The sequence below is a fragment of the Lupinus angustifolius genome, unplaced genomic scaffold (genome assembly GCF_001865875.1).
Source record: "Lupinus angustifolius cultivar Tanjil unplaced genomic scaffold, LupAngTanjil_v1.0 Scaffold_15_200, whole genome shotgun sequence".
In the NCBI taxonomy this organism is placed as follows: Eukaryota; Viridiplantae; Streptophyta; class Magnoliopsida; order Fabales; family Fabaceae; genus Lupinus; species Lupinus angustifolius.
The window spans coordinates 9,023-30,208 of NW_017718851.1; the positions used below are offsets into that span (position 1 = coordinate 9,023).

General features: G+C 34.7%; 2 protein-coding genes across 8 annotated transcripts; one reads left to right on the forward strand and one right to left on the reverse strand.

Annotated features, from left to right (window-relative positions):
- Nucleotides 1–2,129: 2,129 nt before the first annotated feature.
- LOC109337949 lies at nt 2,130–7,145 on the reverse strand. 6 transcript variants are annotated; one of them, XM_019575047.1, is made up of 4 exons: nt 6,925–7,145; nt 4,767–5,890; nt 3,144–3,513; nt 2,130–2,189 (listed from the first exon to the last, which is right to left on the reverse strand). In XM_019575047.1, exons 2-4 carry the CDS (start codon nt 5,821–5,823, stop codon nt 2,174–2,176), a joined length of 1,443 nt encoding a protein of 480 aa, XP_019430592.1. In that variant the 5' UTR covers nt 5,824–5,890; nt 6,925–7,145; the 3' UTR covers nt 2,130–2,173. The 6 variants fall into 6 exon arrangements, with proteins under 6 accessions (XP_019430592.1, XP_019430593.1, XP_019430590.1 ...); XM_019575048.1 differs by having other exon boundaries at nt 3,144–3,510; nt 4,767–5,952; XM_019575045.1 differs by having other exon boundaries at nt 4,767–5,952.
- A 5,153-nt stretch (nt 7,146–12,298) lies between these two features.
- Nucleotides 12,299–20,393, forward strand: LOC109337947. Of its 2 annotated transcripts, XM_019575042.1 has the most exons (6): nt 12,299–12,590; nt 13,624–13,769; nt 15,480–15,536; nt 17,136–17,199; nt 17,623–18,144; nt 18,214–20,393. In XM_019575042.1, exons 1-6 carry the CDS (start codon nt 12,506–12,508, stop codon nt 19,917–19,919), a joined length of 2,580 nt encoding a protein of 859 aa, XP_019430587.1. In that variant the 5' UTR covers nt 12,299–12,505; the 3' UTR covers nt 19,920–20,393. The 2 variants fall into 2 exon arrangements, with proteins under 2 accessions (XP_019430587.1, XP_019430586.1); XM_019575041.1 differs by having other exon boundaries at nt 17,623–20,393.
- Nucleotides 20,394–21,186: the final 793 nt, after the last annotated feature.

Genomic DNA, 21,186 nt, shown 5'->3' on the forward strand with positions numbered 1-21,186 from the left:
TAACCAAAATAAACTTAAGGTTAAAATTCTTCAGCACAAATATGTTGTGGCAATCACAGCATCCTTAACGTACGTCCCAAGAATGGAGACTCTATTATTTGGAGAGCGATTATGCATGTTGTTGAGCACTTGCTTAATGGGTATCAAGTGCGGGTTGGCTAGGGATACATCTCTTTTTGGTATGACAAATGGACTTCTCTAGGTCGACTTTGGGATCATGTGCCTTCTGTGGATATCCAGGACTCTACGCTTAAAGTCAATGATGTCTTTGATGAGAGAGGTTGGCATCTGAATCGTATCAAGACTCCGATGATCCCTCCCCAAGTCTTTCACTCTATCTTATCTGTTCCGCTTATCTTTTCCATTGATGTTAGTGATGAGATGGTTTAGAAGCGTGATATTGTTGGCACTTACTCTGTTAAAGCTGGATATTGTTGGCTTCTGTCTCAGGATAACCTTTTTAGTCAAACAGTGGATTGGGTTTGGATATGGAAAACTCCTATTCCCGAGAAGATCCGCTTCCTCCTTTGGCAGATTTGGCATGGTGCTCTTCCGTGCAACTCTATGAGATTCAATCGAGCTTATGCAATATAAGAGCTATTGGACAGAGATTGGACGCTCCTTTTGGAGCATGCGGTTCGCGAAACCAATTTTTGTGCGGATTTTTTGGCTAAACTTGGAGCTCAGGAAGATACCAGTTGGAAAGTGTGGAAGCTTCCTCCGAACGAGTTATCTCTTCTGTTGTCTAAGGACCGAAATGGTCACCTCTATATGAGGATGTAATCTCTTCTTTGTTTTTTTCTTTCTTCAGTTGTATCAAAAAAAATATGCACCTTTGGCAATTTGGGTTATGGGCTGGTCCGCCCACAATTATCGGACAGGTTGATGAAAAATTTCTCTATCCACAAAAGAAATATTTGTCCAACATGTCTATTTTGCTTATGGGCTTTTCGAACGAGCAAAACGGACAGTCCGCATGCATTATTTCACTACTTATTTCATGTAAGTATTGCAATGCATGTGTACTGTATTGCAGTTTGGCAGAATATCAGTACCTAGTTCATATATTATCTAATATGTATATATATGTACTGTTTATAATAACAGTACTCAATTCAGTTTTAAAATTTCAGATATAATTTCAATTTTAGTTTCAAGAGCAGTGTTGGTTCCGGTTTTCAAAACAGTTTGAGCGCTAGTTACAGTTTTAAAAAATGTTCTTATGAATTAAAGTTGAAATTATAATTGTATCTAGAACTGCATATAATTTATAATTGTATCTGGAACTGCATATAATTTATAATTGTATCTGAAATTATAACTATAATTGTAACATTATGTGTTTCGAACTGTAACTTCACTGTTTGTTTTTTTTGGAATCAGTTCTACTTTTAAAAAACCATATATTTTGGTCTTTATAAGAATTAGTTTGGTCATGCCACAGTTCATTAAACCCGGTATTTTACTCACCCCCAATAATTGATCTCTCAATGAAATTTCACTGCCATCAAGTACCTCTTGGCATGCATCACATTTGGTTTCTACACATGTATAGCACACCACAGATTTACATATCATTGCTACAAAGTTCATTATGGAAAAAAAGAAACATTAACAAGTAAGGCTGTAATGCTTTCTCACCACAAAAAGTTGGTGTTTCTTACACACACAAGGGCATTCTCTTGCTTTTGAAGTGACAAAACTTAAGGACACAACTAAACAGGTTACAGGATAGATGATTCAGTTCCATATAATGATTCTTGCATATCCTACTTGAGGTAATATTCAGTAAGAGACTCTCTTAACCTTTGCTTAAAATCTGTAGTCTTCCCTCAAAGCATTTATGTTGGAGACTGGATAATAAGACCTCCACAGCTCCACCAGGTTGAGCATTTCATGTCCAGCTGAATCTATTCTTCATTTTGATTGGATTGGTGTCTCTTACACATCAGGTTCTAAGAGTGCTAAAAAACATATATGGAATTCAACATAGCTTGTATCTCTTTCATCAGCTCTAAATGTTCAGTATTGTAAAAGGAAGATGTAATATATAAAGAGCAGGGTATGATTCAAATACCCAGTCACAGATCCAGCCCGAGGTACACTGACTGGGAACAAAAGGCCTTTTCTCAAAGACCAGCACAACCTGTTCATAGGTTGTCCATGTTAAAAATCAAGGGGATTGATTCCTGCAGACATCACAGCATAACTAGTTAGTATCACCAGAGAGAGAACATAATTTAAATGTTAAATTAATCAAAATAAACAAATTGGTGAGCTATCAAATAATATACAATATACCTAAAACAAACATTAATAAAAATGAATACATGAGAATATTCACTGGTCACCCTGGTCAAGATATGTTAGGATTCATGTCTCAGTGAAACGCTTGGTGCATCTTGTTAGTTTGCCTACACCGACAGCTCTCTATAGAAACCTAGGTAATGCATATCATAGTTATACAACCATAGCTGTTGTTCTGATTCTTCTATTGATCGACCGGTGATCATCGTAAAACTGGATTGGAGGAGCCCATCAACAATCTTACACCTCTTTCAATCTTTCACTTGAAATAGCCCATACTCTTGGTATTTATAGTTTTATTAACAGAGATGTATGTAACTTGGCATCAGAGCCTATTTGGTTCACTCAACATAAGAAAGCAATAAGGTATCTAGAAAGATGTCAACTGTTCAAAGTAATAAGTAAACACAAAAGGATTTACAAAGGATCAGCAAGTTCCAAACAAAGAAAATGTGATCCCAGGCACAAAATCATGAAAGAGATAAGATCTATCTTGTTATGAGGGCTCTCAACATTCTTCTAAGTAGCACTGAACATCACTAGATAAATGAAGAGATTAGGTGAACTTTAAAATTGTCTGCACAAATGATTTTTCTTATGTCGAGTCATTGTTTAAACCTTTTAAATTTTCTAAAAAACATGCATATCCTCAGCTTTAAACACGCCAAAATTATTTTACCTAAAAAAGTCATATGGAAGTCAATTGAAGATATAAATTAAGTCAGTCAATAAAAGCAATTCTTTCATGCGAGCATATAAATGCAACAGAAAAAGAAAAAAATCTAGACATCTACCAAAAGAGAGCTACAGTAAAAGTTAGCGGAGTGTTGACTAGCCTTTCCAGGTTATGATGGGCTGCTGTCCAACCAGGTTCATATGCCTCAAGAAACCCAAGCTTGGCTTTATTAGGTAAGTCATGGGGATGGACAAATGGCACTGCAGGTGGCCACCCTATCTCCATTCGTATATTGGCACATGGGCTATCAAGAGTATGAATATGACTTTCACATTCCTTCAGATTACAAAACCGCAGCTTAATGCCTTTCTTATCTGCAATATCCTGAACCCTTTCTTTCAAAACTCTCTGCGCCTCGAGCCTTAATCTCTTTGAAGGTGGCAGAGGTTTGTTTTTTGAATTTTGTTTTGTCCTCCTCATCGGAATCTTCATAGATCCTGTACCAGCATTTTCATCGATCCAAGGACCTGCTGTTAAGAATTTCTAGCTAAGGTGTACTCTCCAAGCAAAAATGACACTAGTCCAACCTCAATAGAATCACAGACATGAAATAGTGAATAAATTCATACAAACAGAATGGGGAAGTCAAAGTTTTAATTCCCAAACAGTTGGAAATGAAAAGCTATTATTCTACTAAAAAGATTATAGTGAAAATTTTATACATCATTGACTTTAGCTTGTTTTGTTCTTAATATTGAGGAGAAAAGGCTTGAACATTTAGCTACATTTACTCGTACTTTAAGCTAAGAGCTCTTTGTAAAAACCAGCTGAGCTAATTTCAAACAGGTCAAACAATGATAATATAATATATTTATCTCGCAGATCAAGTATGACTACTTTAAGCACAGTAACTGTAAAGCATCTGAGATATAGAGCTATATGTTAGCTAATTACTAAAATTAACATAAATAACAGTATAAACATATACAGGAGAAAGACACAGCTTGCAATTTATAGCAGGTTTAAGAATGTTTCCAAACTTTAATTCATAATGTTTTACTCCACATTATGGAAGAGGAATACTTTGACTTAAACCAGGCATGAACAAGTCAAATATATTCATTTCCTTTCATTAATGAATTCGTGGAAGCATTTTTTGTATTCATCACTAAGTCTAGCTTGTTCATTTCAGGACGAGTGGGTAAAGTAAGACAATTTTGGAAGACTTTGTTCTTATCTTTTATAAAATACAAAGAACACAAACAAACTGGAACCTTAACTGATCTGTCCTTTGGGTTGCTATTTAGTGTCAAACAATACTGGTTTTAACTTTTAACAAAGACAGGAAAACCTAAACTACATGGATTGTGTGCAAGATGCTCAGATCTCTAATGTGAATAGTTCAAAGGAAAAAAGCACTGCATATTATCATATTATCTTCTACGATCTAACAGCAAGAGAACAATTTTTCACACTGCTACTCACTCCATCGCCCTAAAAATGACCAAATTCAATCACTGTTGTGCTAGGACCCTAAAAGAGTCTTTTAGTGTTGGGCTTCTAGTTTCCCTGTTTACTAGTTTCTCCATACTGCAAGGATTGTAACAAACATACTTTTCAGAATCTCGCTTGAATTAAAATAAAAACGAATGGTTGAGAATGGCAGTTTTCTAAACTTTTATTTTAGGAAACCAACAGCCATTGCAAATTAACATAAGAATCATCAGTGAAAAGTCTAAAACTAAGCATATTCTAAACATAAAAGTTGAGAAGAATAGGTGACCAAAATGCTGCATACTATCTTGGGGTGGTGGGAAATTGAAGCACTGGAATCCAGGCCTGTTAAATAGATCAGTCGGATGAGATCTTTGCATAAAATCATCCACTGCAACTGGTAGCTGGAACTGAGCTTCAACGCCATGACCTGCAGCTCTCATTTCTGAACAACTCAGACTGGTCATGGATTTAGGCATGAGTTTGAAGGCAAAAGAACTCCGTCCATACATATTGGCTTCCATATTAATCTCAGTTTTATGCAATGCAGGGTTCACATATCCTGCCGTTGCTTGATATAGAGCAAGCCCAGGATAAAGAATAGCTTCTTGAGGCCCAAGGTCTCCATCCACAAGAATCCACCGACCTTGATAGTCTCGTACATGTAAGCCTGCCCTGTCTGACTTAACAAGAGAAATCAAACTTTTATCAACTTGATGATCATGGTCAGGAGGATACATAACCAATTGGCCATCCTCTTGAGTGGCTATATTATGGTGTTGTCCTCCCTGAAATGATGGTCTTGCATGACAGCAAACAGACAATACCGAAGACGAAATTTCTTTGTTTCTCAGGGGAACATTGTCCAGTATTTCTGTGAATGGAGAGCTGCGCAAATTCAAATGGAAGCTAATTGCATCCAGAATATTCCTTGCTGCTTTTCCAAATAAAGCAAATATATCTGGTAAACCTGCAGGAGGGAACTCAATTGAGTTGTTTGGTTCTGAAAGAGTCAAGCCTGGTCTATAATCATATGTTTCTTGCCACAAATGAGGATCTGCATAATAACCAGATGTTCTGCACCACTCGTGAGAGTCACCAGTGTGAATTATATCTGGAGGAGGATACGATGCTCTTTGATGGAAATAGAGGCGAGCAGATTCTAAACCGGATCTTAAAAGAGCCCCGTCACTTGCGGGAAACTGGATGATGACAGCTGAAAACTGAGCCAGTGATTGTGACAAGGTTGAAACAGATATTTTATAGGAATCAGTTGGTAACCCTTCTGAAGGAGCTAAGTCAGCGAGCTTCACACGACCCAAAGATGGCAGGCCATTGCCTGCCATGAAATCCTGCAGCCTGCCTCTACCTTAGTTTATCTAGGTGGAACTTCTTACTAAATTGTCAGTTTTACTGTCAACACGAACGGCAAGCAATAAATCTCAGGCCAGAAACTCTTGCACGTGACATGCATCCTATTGAGAGATTGAGATCACAAAATTGTGAGAAGAATTCACCCACTGGATAAAAAGCAGCATATTACACAGGAACAGAAATATCGTAGTGTGGATCTTCAACAATGATGTAACTGGCAGTAAGTTAGATTAACAGCGCAAGGGGGTGACAATTTAAAAGTTAAAAGGAGATGAAGCTGAAACACACTCTTATTAAGTATTTTTGCCTAGCAACCTTTATGTACGGAAAAACTCACTTTTATTCCGACTTGGCAATTACTCTGAATACAAGGGGATTAGAGTGTGAACCCATTGTTTGGACAATTATATTTCTTATTTTTCTATATGAATCATTGAAGGGTTTTGATGTTGCTACAAATCATTTCTGATAAAAAAAAAACATTTCTGGCACTTGCATATTTGTTTGGTTGAGCTTTTAAAAAACAGAAGCTGCGAACAAAGCATAAATTCAGCTTTTAAAGAAGCTATATTGTCCAGTTTATAAAAAAAATCACTTTTGCCAAAATCACTCTTTATAAAGCCTAAACAAAAAGGGCCCTAAAATAATTCTATCTAGCAACCCATCTTTTATCCTTGATTTCTAATAAACTTAAACTTATCTTCTTTGTCATTGATGTTCTTGCACTATCATATGCACAACTATAGGCAGGTTTCAAAAACCTCAAACTCAAATTTGTCACAAATGGGATCAAATAACAGTTAGAAAATATGGAATTGCTGGTGGTGTGATAGCATTGTGACAAACGAGAATCAATTCACTAATTACTCAATATCCAAATCAAAATGATAAGAAACAAGCTGAAGAAACAAACAAACAAAAACATCATAAAAATTTGACAAATTTTTGAAGATCGAATCAGAATTGAAAAAATTGAGTATTTTATAAAATTGAATATCAAACAGTAAAAAATTGAAAGATTCTTCAAACAATGAAATGGGAAATAGATATTATTAATAATCTGGTGTTAGTACCTTGTTGTAGATGTGTGAACCCTTTGTGAGAGGAATTTGTGTACTATGATTATAGTTTTCAAACTTGAACGCGAAATCCCAAAAAAAATGGGTCCCAGTTGAGACAGTGAAGAGAATTCTCGCAGGAGCAAATGAGAAATGGAAAATACACTCTTATTCTCTCTCTCTCTATAAAATACACTTTTTATTTGCTCTAATTTCTTTTTCAAACCCATGTATTCATCCCAACTCCTATGTTAATATTAGGGTTTGTGAGCAACAAAAAGAAAGGTTTGTCTCCAAGAATTTATCTTCTCTCTATTACTCTCTCACAACAATTATTACAAATCTTTAAATGAGTTTCATAAATTTTTACAACTAAAAAGATAAATGTTTTTTTGTCAACTTTATCATCAGTTACATGTATTTTTCATATTCAAATTCATTGTTGCTATCATCACTAGTTTTTGTCTAATTCTACATTTTATGAAAATTGAGTTGTTATTGTCGCTATTTGTTTGTTAAATGAATGTATGAGAGGAGCCGAATATCAAAGAATACTAGGACAAACCGTCGTAAATGGGGATGAAGTAGGTCGTTCATTGCTGGTGGAAAAGTAGATGGGGCATTAATGATGCCAAATGGCATTACCAAAAACTCATAGTGGCCAGAGAATGTGCGAAAGGCCGTTTTATGAGTGTCCAATGGGTTGACCCAAATTTGGTGATACCCAGATCGTAAATCAATTTTTGAGAAGATAGTGGTGTCTCCTAATTCATCCAGCAATTCATCAATTATGAGAATAGGAAAACGATCAGGAATAGTGATAGAATTTAATGCTCTGTAATCAATACAAAAACGTCAGGTACCATCTTTCTTACGTACCAACAGTACTGGTGAAGAAAATGGGCTAGTACTTGGAATAACAATCCCAGATTTTAGCATATCTTGTAGCATAGTAGTCATGACTTCTTTTTTGGAATGAAGGTATCGATAAGGTTTGGCATTTACTGGCGTAGAGTTAGGAATGAGGGGAATATAATGATCATGAGGTCGATGGGGTGGGAGTTCAGTAGGTGTTTGAAAAATGGATGTAAAATTGTGAAGTAGTGTTTATATTTGAGGATGTGTGTCATGAGTAGGAATAGAGGGTGGGTTAGAAAGTGTGTGTGGTGAGAGGATGGTTATGGCATGAAAAGTGGCAATGTTGTTTGTGTGTAGCAGTCTAGTAAATTGATGAAGAGTGGAAGGTTGGGGTCCTGAATTAGATTCACCTATGAGGTGACACATTGTTGTCCATGATTAAATTGCGTAGATGGGACTGAAAAATAATAGGTCCCAATATTTGAAGTCGATCAATACCCAGAACCACATCAGCACCTTTGATTGGTAACAAATAGAATGGAATCAGAAATTGTTGTTGTTGTAGGGTGATAGGTGTGTTGTCACATAGCCCAGTACAAAATATGTGTGCTCCATTGCCCACCATAACAAGAAATTGGGTTGTTTTGGATATGGGCAGGTTTAGGTGGGTAGCAATACGGGGTTGTAAGATGTTGTGAGAACTGCATGTGTCAACCAGAACTATTACATGATGTCCATATATACTGCCAGAAAATTTGAGTGTTTTAGGAGAAATTGGACCCCCAAGAGCTTGATCGAAAATGTGAAAATGAATAGGCTCCTCTGTTTGTAGGGCAATGGTAGAATTTTGAGGATCTGCATTTTCATAGTCCGTGGAGTTTAATTCCACACCAGGGTGTAAACTAGGGTCATCATCTAAGAGTAATAGAAATTTCTTAGTGTGACATCTGTGGCCAGGAATAAATTTCTCATCACAATTATAGCAAAGACCTTGTGTTCGTCGTTCTTGCATTTGGCTATTAGATAAATGACGAATGGGAATGGAATGGTTAGGGGAAATTGTAGTGGGGTTAGAGGTATGGGATATGGGTGTGTTAGAATTGATGTTTTGTGGTGTATGGAAAGAAATTCTAGGATATTTTGTGGTAGAACGGTGAATGTCATTTAATTTGGCTTCCACTAATTTTACCAAACCTAAGGCATCAGATATGGACTTAGGATGTAAAACAGCAAGTTCCCGTTTAATTTCAGGAATAAGACCTGAAATGAAGCAATTTAGAATTACTTCATTGGATAATCCCCAAATTCGGTTGCACAATTTTTCAAATTGTTGTTGGTATTTAGCCACACTGCCATGTTGTTTTAGTTTAAATAATTCAACCTGATGGTTGGTGTAAGAAGAGGGACCGAAACGGATCTTCAAATCTCTAGTGAAAGAGTGTCAATCGATCAATTGGGAATTGTGGAACATCCACTTAAACCAACTAAGAGCTTCTACTTGCATATAGAAGGAGATCATGGGCAATCTTTGATAAGGGAGAACTAAGTACATTTGAAAAAATTGTTCTGCCTGAAATATCTAATCTAACGGTTCGAATCCATCAAATAGTGTAAGTTGTAATTTTGAGGGTCTAGGTTGGAAATTAGGAGTCATAGGGATAAAACAATTGGAAGGGTAGGTGGTTGTGGGAATGGGAATGGGACATGAGGGTGGCGTGTGGGGTTTGGGAGAAGGTGGGACAAACTGATGGGGAATATATGTATGGGAAGAGGATTGTGGAATTGATTGCATGGGAGGGGGATTGGGCGGAGATGGCGATGCAACAGTAAGTTCAACCAACTTATCATTGAGATTATGAAGAGCAATGGTAATGGCGTCATGTCTAGCATCTTGTTGTTCTTGATGCTCTTGGAATTTTTCCATAAAAAGATGGCTTATAGGTTCATCTGGATCTTTTTGGGACTGTTTAGAAGGCATCGAGTTCAATAAAAACACCAAAATGTTAGGATGTTGGTTCTAAATAACTAGGAAGTAAAAGACATAACTTAAATTAGAAATAAATATAAAATTCTGGAAAGGTTTCATGTTTTATTTTCCTTTGTAATACAGATTATATAGATGCTAAATATAACTGCTATGTAATCTAAACCCTACAAATGGATGGATCTTAGAAGAAAAGTTTATAACAGTTATGAGAAATAAAAACTACATTACATAATCCTTAAACCAATCTGGTTATAGTTTACTACGGTTGGGCCTCAACTGTTTATTATTGGTCCTATCACATTGCCATATGGAAAAATGTTGTACCAGGTATTGTGATAAAAAAACAGTCCATTAAGTGTTCCAATAAACATTTATCCCTTTTGATTTCTTATCATCAATTCTAAGTGGTAAATTAACAAAACTCAATATCATATCCCTTTGTTCTTGTGTATTTTCAACTTTTAACTTATATTTGAATGTGAAAATGGAAATAGGTTATAAAATAACTTATATTTCTTTAAGGAATCAATGTAAGAATAAAGTGATCATATTTGGTGATTTTTTTTCTTACTTAAGATAATTCGTGAAAAATAGTTTAGGGAGCACATCTTCTGTCACATAATGAGTGCCACTCTATCATTGACGGATCTTGATGCAAAGTTTAGGAGAGACAACAATATTTGATTACATTTATAATTAAGATTAATTTTAGTAGTAAAAAATATAAATATATATATATATATATATATATATATAACTATTTCAAAGTTTCAAAATAATTTATTAATTCTAAATAACAATAATTAACAATTAAAGACATTAAAAATGTACACATTTAAAATGTCTTAAACTTTTCGACGATTGAATTGAGGTAAATTTTTCAGCGGTTTCCTTTTCAATATAAATTATGATGTTGACTGTAAAAAATTTATCTTTCATCTCACTACATAATTTTATTTGATTGTCTTTGTTGTTGAAAATTTTATAGTAGCTAAACCATAATAGTTAGGATAAGACGATCAACTCAATCAAGTAAATAATATATATTTACTTTCCTCATATTGTCAAAGTGACACTTAAATCAGAGATGATTGAGAGTTTTTCAAACATAAATGACTCACGATATTAACAATAAAATGTTGAAATTGACATATCAAGTTAATCCTATATTACTCATTGAAATTCATAGGGTATAATTTTGCATAAGAATACATATTTATTAATATTAAATTATTTATAAAAATCATTACCATCTTAGGACTTTTGTTCCAAAGTTTGACAAAAACAATCCATGATTTTCGTAATCTATTTTATAAGTGTAAAATCATTATGAACTCAAATAAAGTTGTAGTAATAAGCAATATTAACATCTACAAGTGTAAAAAAACTTGATTTATTATCTATATTTTTTAGAAGGACCACACAAATTATATTATGAAAAGACTTGATTTCTTATCTATTTTATAAGTGTAAAATCTTTACGAAGTGAAATAAACTCAAATGGTCTATTAATAAAAATGCGAGTTCCAATGTGTATTTTCATAAACATATCATTTTTTTGTATTATTAATAATATATAAAACACATACATTATCAATATATATATATAATACCAAATTCAATTTTATTTACATCCCCAATTTAAATATTATGCAATTAGTGTCCATGTGGAATGCATGAGTTTTAAATTTTAGAATGAAATTAAATATAATTTTGAATTAATTAAACATAATTTATTTATATTTTCAACTCATAATTAAATTGTATTTTTTTGAAGTTTGGTGGTTTAAGATAAACGAAAGATAAATTAAAATATAAACACAATCTTCACTTCACTTTTTATTAAGCAATCACAAAATAAAATTTAGAAGATGGAAAAAAATGAAAAGGTATTTAGTAATTTAAATAGCTTAATAATTACGAACTTAACAACACATAATCATTATAACATTATCTTAAGGCAATATGACCAATTCAACCTGAATCAAAACCTTTTCAGTTGTTGAATCCCACAACACTTAACACTATTATAATTTTGAAGTGCCTCACAAACAGCGAATAAATTATTAATATCTTAAATTAGATAGTAATAATTTTATAATCGCACAGGAGACAAACCCACATAAATAGTCAAAATCATATTTATTTCTTGTAATATATTAAACTTAATTTCTGAATTTATTAGTATCACTTTACATAGTTTATTCTTTATTTAAAAAAATTAACGAAAGAATAAAACATTAAAGTAAGAGAAAAAATGTGTACCCAAATATATAAGATTTTTTTTGCATTATGATAGCATACTCCCAATCTTCATATTTAATATTGTTAACTACAAACTTTTCATTCATAAATATAAGCAATAATATAATGAAAAAGATGAACATAGTATTTTTGGTATAACTAAACATATCTCATCAACTACAGTTAAAAGAACTAATCCCAAAAAGAATCATTATTGTTTTCAGAAATCAAATATTTGTTATAGTTGAAAATTTAGTAGGTCATATACCACTAAACGAATAAAAAAATAAGTTAAATTAAAACCAGGCATGATACCACAACAATAATTCACTCACCCCTTTCCTTTCGCAGGGTTCTGTTTCTCTTCTCTCATAAATCCAAATCCAAACCCATTCCATTCTCTCTTCCACAAATCTCCACCATGACCTAATTTTATATCTCTAACGCATCAAAACTTCTCTCAAGATTCCACCTTTCCTTTTCTCCTTCACTCTTTGCGTTTTTTCCATGGATGGGGTTGGTGCTGTGAATGATTTTCGTGGTGCTTCCAACACCCTTGATCTTAACCACCGCCTGGAAAATGATTACAAAGGTTTCGTTTTTATTTTTTGTTTTTTTACTTTGGGATTCAATTTTACTTATTTGATTCTTTTGTACTACATTGCTTGGTTCACCTCGTGGATGTAGATCTGGTGTAAACTAGGTTGTAATTTGGTTATCAAAAAATGAGTGAAGTTGGCATTTTAGGTTTTCTTGTTGAGGTTAAATATATTCAGTTAATTGCATCAGTGTGAACAATTATTTGAATTTGAGGTGGTGAGTTATTACGTACCTCTTCAGTGTAATTGAACCATAGCCTGAATTGAAGTTGATATTTTTCCCAATTATTGTTGAAATTTAACCAACTTCTGGATTGAAATATTTTATGGATTTTTAATGCAATATTTTGATGCATGCCTTTGTTTGCTGCTTCAGTAGGTGACTATATAAATTGTTTTTAGTGCTATCTTTTGGTACTTGATTTTGTTGTCTGCTTCAGTAGATGACTTAAGAAATGGTTTTTAGTGCTATATTTTGGTACTTGATTTTGTTGGCTGCTTCAGTAGGTGACCATAGAAATGGTTTTTAGTGCTATATTTTGGTACATGATTTTGTTGTCTGCTTTAGTAGATGACCATAGAGTTCGTTGATTTCATATCTGCTTTAGAAATCGAGTAACGTGCTTGATCTGTTGATATTGGGCCACAAGGTCCATCCTGATATTGCTGGATTAAAATCACTTTCTTTGGATATCAATGCTTTATTGTTGAAAATTAGTTGCATTAATGTATTGTCCATTTGTGGATTGTACACTTCTTCCACTAAAAATAGGATTGCATACTTTTGAACTGCAGTTCTTTTGTTTTTTTCTTCTTAACTTCACTTACCGAAGTGTGACCCATTGTCATTATGAATTGTTTGGTTTTTACTTTTTAGTATATGGTGGTTATCTTTTTATCGTTATCTGTTTTCTTTTGGTGGGCCAGTCACATGCAGATTCTCCTTTAGATGTGCAAACTGTATTTTTGTTACAGTTACAAGAAATGGATGAAATGTATTTGACTCAATTTTGTACCATATTGCAGGAGGTTTATTTGATGCATCCCAGTATGCTTTCTTTGGTAAAGGCGTTACAAAAGATGAAGTTGAGTTGGGTGGGTTAGAAGATGAAGATGACTACATGCCAGCTCTTGCGTTCAACGAGGAAGAGTTCTTTCTTAATACAAAGGAGGTTATTTTTTTCTATATTCTTACCACAGTTTTCATAAGTTCCAAATTTTGTAGGTACAATGTATTGAAGTATAAACATTTTGAGCACATGCTTTTAGTTTAGTTTAGTAGCCAGAAGATGTTTTTTGTTAAGATGCTACTTTTCCTTTCACCATCAAGTGGGGTACAAACCCGGTACATGACCTCTTTCATGCTTTTATGGGTTTGCCAAAAGATGTTTGTTGTGTTTTTGATTAGTTGCTAGTATTCCCCCTTCCTTGTAATCTGTCATCTCTGGGCAGAGTGTAGATTTGCATACATAGTTATGTTTTTGGATAATTTTTTTTGAATATAGTTATCTGACCCCACAAAGGGTGAAATTGGCACAACGGTAAGGTTATTGCTTAGTGAACATGAGGTCACAGGTTTAAATCCCGAAAACAGTTTCTCCGCTTGCAGGATTAAGACCACTAAGTGGGAACTTCGTGCACTGGGCCGCCCTTAAAGTTATCTAACCGCACCCAGTGGGGCTAAAGCTTGGTTGTTGTGATTATAGTTATTTGGTTTTTCTTAACTACGGCTTACGTTTTACGATGCATGTGTTCATAAAAAAATATCACATTTGTACATTACGTACGAGACTGAAACCAATCTATATGTCATAGTTTAACTGTAGTGTCAAGTCAAACTTATTTACTTTAGAAGTATATGATTTTTGTATAAGTTGAAACAAAGTATATAGAGTGTAAGTTTAGCGAGAGGTGGCAAACCCTACTGTAGGGGTAAAAATTGGAGATCATAATATACAACAAGTCACTATATTTAAGTATCTAAGGTCAACCGTACAACACAATAAGAAAATTGATGGAGATGTAAATCATAGGATTTGAACGATGTGGATGAAATGATGTAGTGCTTCAAATGTCATATGTGATAGAAAGGTGCTACTAAAGCTTAAATAGAAAGTTTTACCATACATCTATAAGACATATAACGTTATATTTGACTGAATGTTGGATGGTAAAATGTTAATAAGAGAATGAAATCCATGTAGCAAAGATGAGAATATTATGTTAGATGAGTGAACACACTAGACAAGATATGATTACAAACGAATTCGTTAGAGAAAAAATTGGAGTAAATCCTATTGTAGAGAAGATGATAGAATCATAATTTAGGTGGTTTGTACATGTGTGGAGGATACTGTTAGAAGCTTCAGTAAGGAGAGTATATCAAATGAAAGTTAGTCCAATTTCTAGAGGAAAAATGATACACCGTAGGCAAAATGACTAAGAAAGATTTAAAAATTTATACTTTATCAATGATCATGATTTATGATAGAGCATTACAGTGTTCTCCGATCCATGTAGCCGACCCCATTTAGTGGGATTAAGGCTTGGCTGTTGGAATTTTGACCAACATATATGATGGTGAAGATATCAAAGGTAATACAAGCCTATTAGTTTAAAAAAATAGTAAGACCAATATATCTTAACACCTACCTGGCTTAACATGAATTTTATCCAGTTAAATTCAAATTCGTGATATCTGTGGATTTTGTAGATTTAACAGGGAGACATATGTATTCCATGCTTTGATGTCAAGCTGATTGTGCTTTATTTGCACCCTCACCCTTCCAAAAGGAAAACATCAATATTTCACTTTTTTTGAGTCATTTTATATCTTAGGTATGATGTTAGAATTCCTACTAACTAACCTTTCCACACTGCAGGCAGATGATCTAAGATCTCTTTCCGATATTGATGATCTCACTACCACTTTTTTAAAGGTAAGGCTGTGAAACTATGATTACTTTGCTCTCTATAGACAAATTATTTACATCTAATTCTTTCTTAATGGTTTCACCTATAGTTAGTTTGGTCTCCCTTTACTTCTTAGTGATTGGGCTATATTCCATTTGATCTACTCTTCTTAGCAATTGGGTTATACTCCATTTGATCTACTATCCACACATGCCCTACCCATCAAAGATGAGATTCTACCAATTTTTTGCAACAGGTGTTATATCCACTATCTCTAACACATAAATTTGTGATCCTATAATGTCGTGTGTCCACTCATCAAATGCAACATTCCCATCTTTGCTATACTAAGTTTATTCTAATGTTGCCTTTGTACTATTCAACATTTAGTCTATACAAATTTGCCGGTCTTGTAGCACTAAGGTAAAACTTCCCTTAAGGTCACGTGATTATTTTTTATAACAAAATAAATTTCATTAGAAAACAAAGGGAGAAAATTACAAGAGGATAAGAATCCTCCCGGACACAAAAAAAAACTAGAAACTATTTAAAGGGACATGCAACAAAGCATGCCGTTCTCTCTGGTCTTTGCATATCTACCATATTAACCCCGCTAAAAAGCAACAAGTTTTATTACACAAGAGCGAAACAATATACCAGATATAATCCAGAGGTGAAGAGGAATGATTTGATAGTTCTATTGTTCCCTTCCAACCAAATAAACACCAGGACTGCAAAAAAAAAGAACACTGCCATAGAACTTCGGCATTTTTACCAAGAGCTAAAACCTCTGAACTTACTAAGCAGTAAAGAGTGCAACTCCAAAGGACAAACCCGAAACTCTGGGAAGATACCAAACAATCTATTCCAAAGAACATTTGCCTCCGAGCAATGTAAAAAAAGATGAGGTCTGCTTACAGATTCTGAACTACACATTTTGTACATATTAGGAGATAAAGCAGTCATAGGTTTGCACTTCTGGAGCAAGTCATTGGTGTTAATCCTGTTAAGACCTAGACAATTTAAACTTCTTGTTACAGCAAATCTATAACGTCTTATGAATAGTATTTTATTAGCAATCTTTTCGGTGCAGTGCACATGTAATGATTTTTTGTTTCTTTTGCTTTTGTGGTAGTATATCTCCTTTGGTTGGTAATTCTAGTCATTCTGACAATGAACCTGTCATTTCATTTATTGAAAGAAGGAAAAGTGGAAGAATTAGTTGAAATGAAAGGCTAATCTGATTAGCTCACTTCATTTGGCATTTCTAACATATTTGAATGTTTTGGCAACAATTCACAGATTGTCTCATGTTCCGAAGTCTGTATTTTGATCTCCCTGCAATCCACATGCTCAATTTTGGGTCAACATCTGCTGTATCAAAAGAGTGTGCCACTCCATGTGGCACTTCCTCTGATTGGTTGGAGAACATATATTTAAGTTTAAAATTTAATAATAAAGTAATTTTCTGAGAGAAAGTGGCATATGGAGTGACACACTTTTTGAGACAGAAGATATGCTCCCCTCAATTTTATGATTCTGTTTCTTATGATGTTGAAATTACTATTAGTCTCTTATTTTCTGCTTTATTTAAATCAATATGAACCTTTTTGATTTTTTCCCAGTTGAACAAGGTTGTCGGTGGACCAAGAAGTGCAGGAGTTATTGGTGAACGGGGATCAAGAGAAAGTAAGTAATTGTAATGAATTCACCTTTTTGCCTTGTCTTTTTATCTAGAAAACTAATTTCACTTATCCGCATTTATCCTTGTTTTTTTGTTTGTTTGTAAAAGTACATATTTTTCAATATTTGAGGTGCTCAGGAGGTTATTTTTCTGAAGGTCTTTAATTTGTCTTCGTGTGTTTAAGAAATTTGCTACTGAAGAAATAGCAGTACACCAACGAAGTTAATGGGAAATTATTTTGTTGATAACTTTTTTTGAGTCTTTTATGAGGAGTGCATAATTGCATATCACATTTTCTATGTGACTGATAATCTCAGTTTTTTTGGTTAAGATGATCTCAGCTTTATGACAGCACTATTTTCCCCATTTATCTGCTTGCAATCTTGTTTTGATTGTCTGAATTATTTCTAACCATATATTTTTTCCAGATTCTTCTGCTTCTGAATGGTCACAAAGAGATGATATTCCCTACTGGTTTGATCAGCATGCTTATGAAAGTGAAGGTTCTCAGGATGGAAAAAGATGGTCATCGCATCCCCATTCTTCTGTCACTCATCTACAAGAGTCAAAGCCCATGTACAGAACATCTTCTTACCCCGAGAAGCAACCGCAGGAGCAATACCGCCTCCAACATTGCTCCAGTGAACCAGTTTCGAATTGGTTTTTTGATCAACCATTTTATGATAGTGAAACTAGTGAGGATGGAAAAAGATGGTCATCACAGTCACAATCCTCTATTGGGCACTTCAAAGAATCAAAGCCCCTATATAGAACATCTTCATATCCTGACGAGCGACAGGAGCTTACCCGTTTTTCTAGTGAACCAATTTTGTTACCAAAATCTTCATTTACTTCTTATCCTCTACCTGGTGGTAGGTCTCAGCAGGCTTCTCCAAATCACAGTACAGGCCGCTTGAACATTCCTTATCATGCTGGGGGAGCTCATATGACATCATCATCACAAAATCGTTCTCACCTCTTCAATTCTGGACTGCAATTGAGTCGATCAAAACACGAGTCACATTTTAGTGGAAATGTGCGCCAACTTATTACTGGCTCCCCTCTTAATCATCAAATACAGAATCAATTGGTCCACCAGGCAGGGATATATCCTGGAGATCACCCAAACCTCCTGAGTAATATGTTGCAGAAACAATTACACCATCATAGTGGATCAGTGTCTCCTCACTTAATGACTCAATTGCAGCAGCATAGACTGCATTATCCTGTTCAGCAACCAGCTGGCTACTTGTCAGGTTTCCAGTCCAATTTGTTTAATTCACAGTTCTCTTCTGGCTCGTCTTTAGTTAGCAAATATGAACATATGCTTGGTCTGGGTGATGTTAGAGAACACAAACCAAAATCAAGTAAGAAGGGTAGACAGAGTCATCGTTTCTCCCAACAGGGTTCTGAAGCTAGTAGCCAGAAGAGCAGTTTTATGTTTAGGTCTAAGCATATGACTAGTGATGAAATTGAGAGTGTTGTTAAAATGCAACTTGGTGTCACTCATTGTATTGACCCCTATGTAGATGATTATTATCATCAAGCTTGTCTTGCAAAAAAAACTGATGGGGCTAAGTTGAAACATTCATTCTGTCCGACCCAAATAAAGGATATTCCTCCACGAACCCGTTCCAATTCTGAATCACATGGTTTCCTTCAGATTGATGCTTCAGGGAGGGTTTCATTCTCATCTATTCGTCTGCCTCGTCCTCTTCTTGAAGTCGATCTTCCTAACTCTTCTGTCACTGGTAGCTCTGAGCAAAATATTTCACAGAAGGCCCTTGAGCAGGAGCCTTTGTTTGCAGCGAGAGTCACAATTGAGGATGGTCTCCGTCTTCTTCTTGAAGTAGATGACATAGATCGTTTCTTACAGTCTAATCAGCTGCAAGATGGCGGAACTCAACTAAGACGAAAACGAAAAGTCCTTTTGGAAGGACTAGCAACATCACTTAAACTTGTTGACCCACTGGGAAAGAATGGGCACAAAGTTGGGCTTGCTGCCAAGGATGACCTAATTTTCTTACGATTAGTTTCTCTTCACAAGGGACGTAAGCTCTTGGCAAAATATGTTCTATTGCTTGTTCCTGGTAGTGAGCTTATGCGGATAGTATGCATGGCGATTTTTCGGCATTTAAGATTCTTATTTGGTGCTATCCCCTTGGATCCAGCAGCTGCAGAGACTACAAGTGGCCTTGCTAAGGTTGTTTGTCAATGTGTTCAAGGTATGGAACTTGGTGATCTTAGTGCTTGTCTTGCAGCAGTGGTTTGTTCCTCAGAGCTGCCTCCTCTACGCCCCCTTGGAAGCACTGCTGGAGATGGTGCTTCCCTTATTTTAGTATCTCTTCTTGAGAGAGCTACTGAACTTCTAACTGATCCTCAAGCTGTTTGCAACTATAATATAGGTAACCGTTCATTTTGGCAGGCCTCATTTGATGAATTTTTTGGCCTTCTTACGAAGTATTGCATGAATAAATACCGTAGCATGACACAATCCCTCCATATACATGGGACACCGAATGTGACTGCAATTGGATCGGATTCTGCTAAAGCAATTAGTAGGGAAATGCCCGTTGAACTTCTTCGTGCGAGTCTTCCTCACACCAATGATCACCAGAGGAAGTTATTACTTGATTTTGCTCAGCGCTCTGTGCCTGCGGTTGGATTTAACAGTTTTGCTGGGAGCAGTGGTGGTCATGTGAACTCAGAGACAGTGCTTAGTTGATATAAAGAAATAGAGAGATCTCCTAATGATAATGCTTTTGGGTTGAAGGTCACATCAAATGTACAACCTGCATATGTTCCAAGTACATTTGGAGTAATCTGAAGTGCAGCATAGTAATGAATTTGCAATCAGCCCTTTTCTGTATTCAATCTCAGCTTCATCTGATCCTCTTGTCTTTTATTTTTTTTCTCTTGACAAGGGAGCTTATTTTATTACTATGCTTATTTGTTAGAAAAACTGTAGTGTTTAGCATGTACAGGTTTAGATACATATCTGTTTCCCATGGTTCCTTTCTATTTATATAAAGTGAGACATGGTATTCATATCTGCTTCTGATAAGTAATCATTCTACTGGAAGTGTGGCTTTTGGATGCCATAACTTTGTCTAGGTGACATGTTGACTTGTTGGCAGAGCTGAAATATATAGGAACTGGTGAAGTATAACATATGCATAATTTTATCTTATGGCTTTCTTAAATTGTTAATCTGTAAATATCTTATGCTTTTCCTCAATAATTAGGCCATTTAGTTTTATCAAAATGTTTTCTTGCCTTCAGTTTTAGATTCATTGGAGATCTGTTTAGAGGTTCATTTCTGCCATTGATTCTTTTACTTACCTGGTAATATGTGAGTGCCTGATACTGCTCACTTCTTAGGATGAATGCATGAATATATCATATGCTAGTTCCTCAATCTTAACAGCAAATGAATTATACTTGAGATTTTGTTCATTTATTCATATTTTTTCTCTCTCTGACATTAACAGCATAAAAGAAATTTGTACAATATAATTAAGATATTAAAATTTTGATATGCATCTTTTTGTTTAGTGTTGAACAAGATTATAAGTGTGTACAACTCCCATAGCGAAAAAGATGAAATGGTTTTGTAAGAATGAGATAATTGTTTAGTAGCTTTTCTTATACACAATTGTCAATATAGTACGAAATCCAGTATCATATACTTGGAGCATTTACACCTGAAATCCAAATTTTGTTCTTAATTCCACCAAACTTACATCTTTTTTTTAAATTAATCAATTCAACTACTTTTTCGTTTTAGCCATGAATTATTAATTGTTCATAAAGGGATCTCTCGATCATTTTTCTTTTATAGTACTTTACATATTATAATGAAATTGGCCGCAGATTTTGACAATAATAATTTTTGGTTTGTCAATGTTATTCAACAAGTACCAAGTTATTCAAGCCTTGACAACATAATTACATGTCTCCTACGTCACTTTCCTAAGTTACCACTATATTTA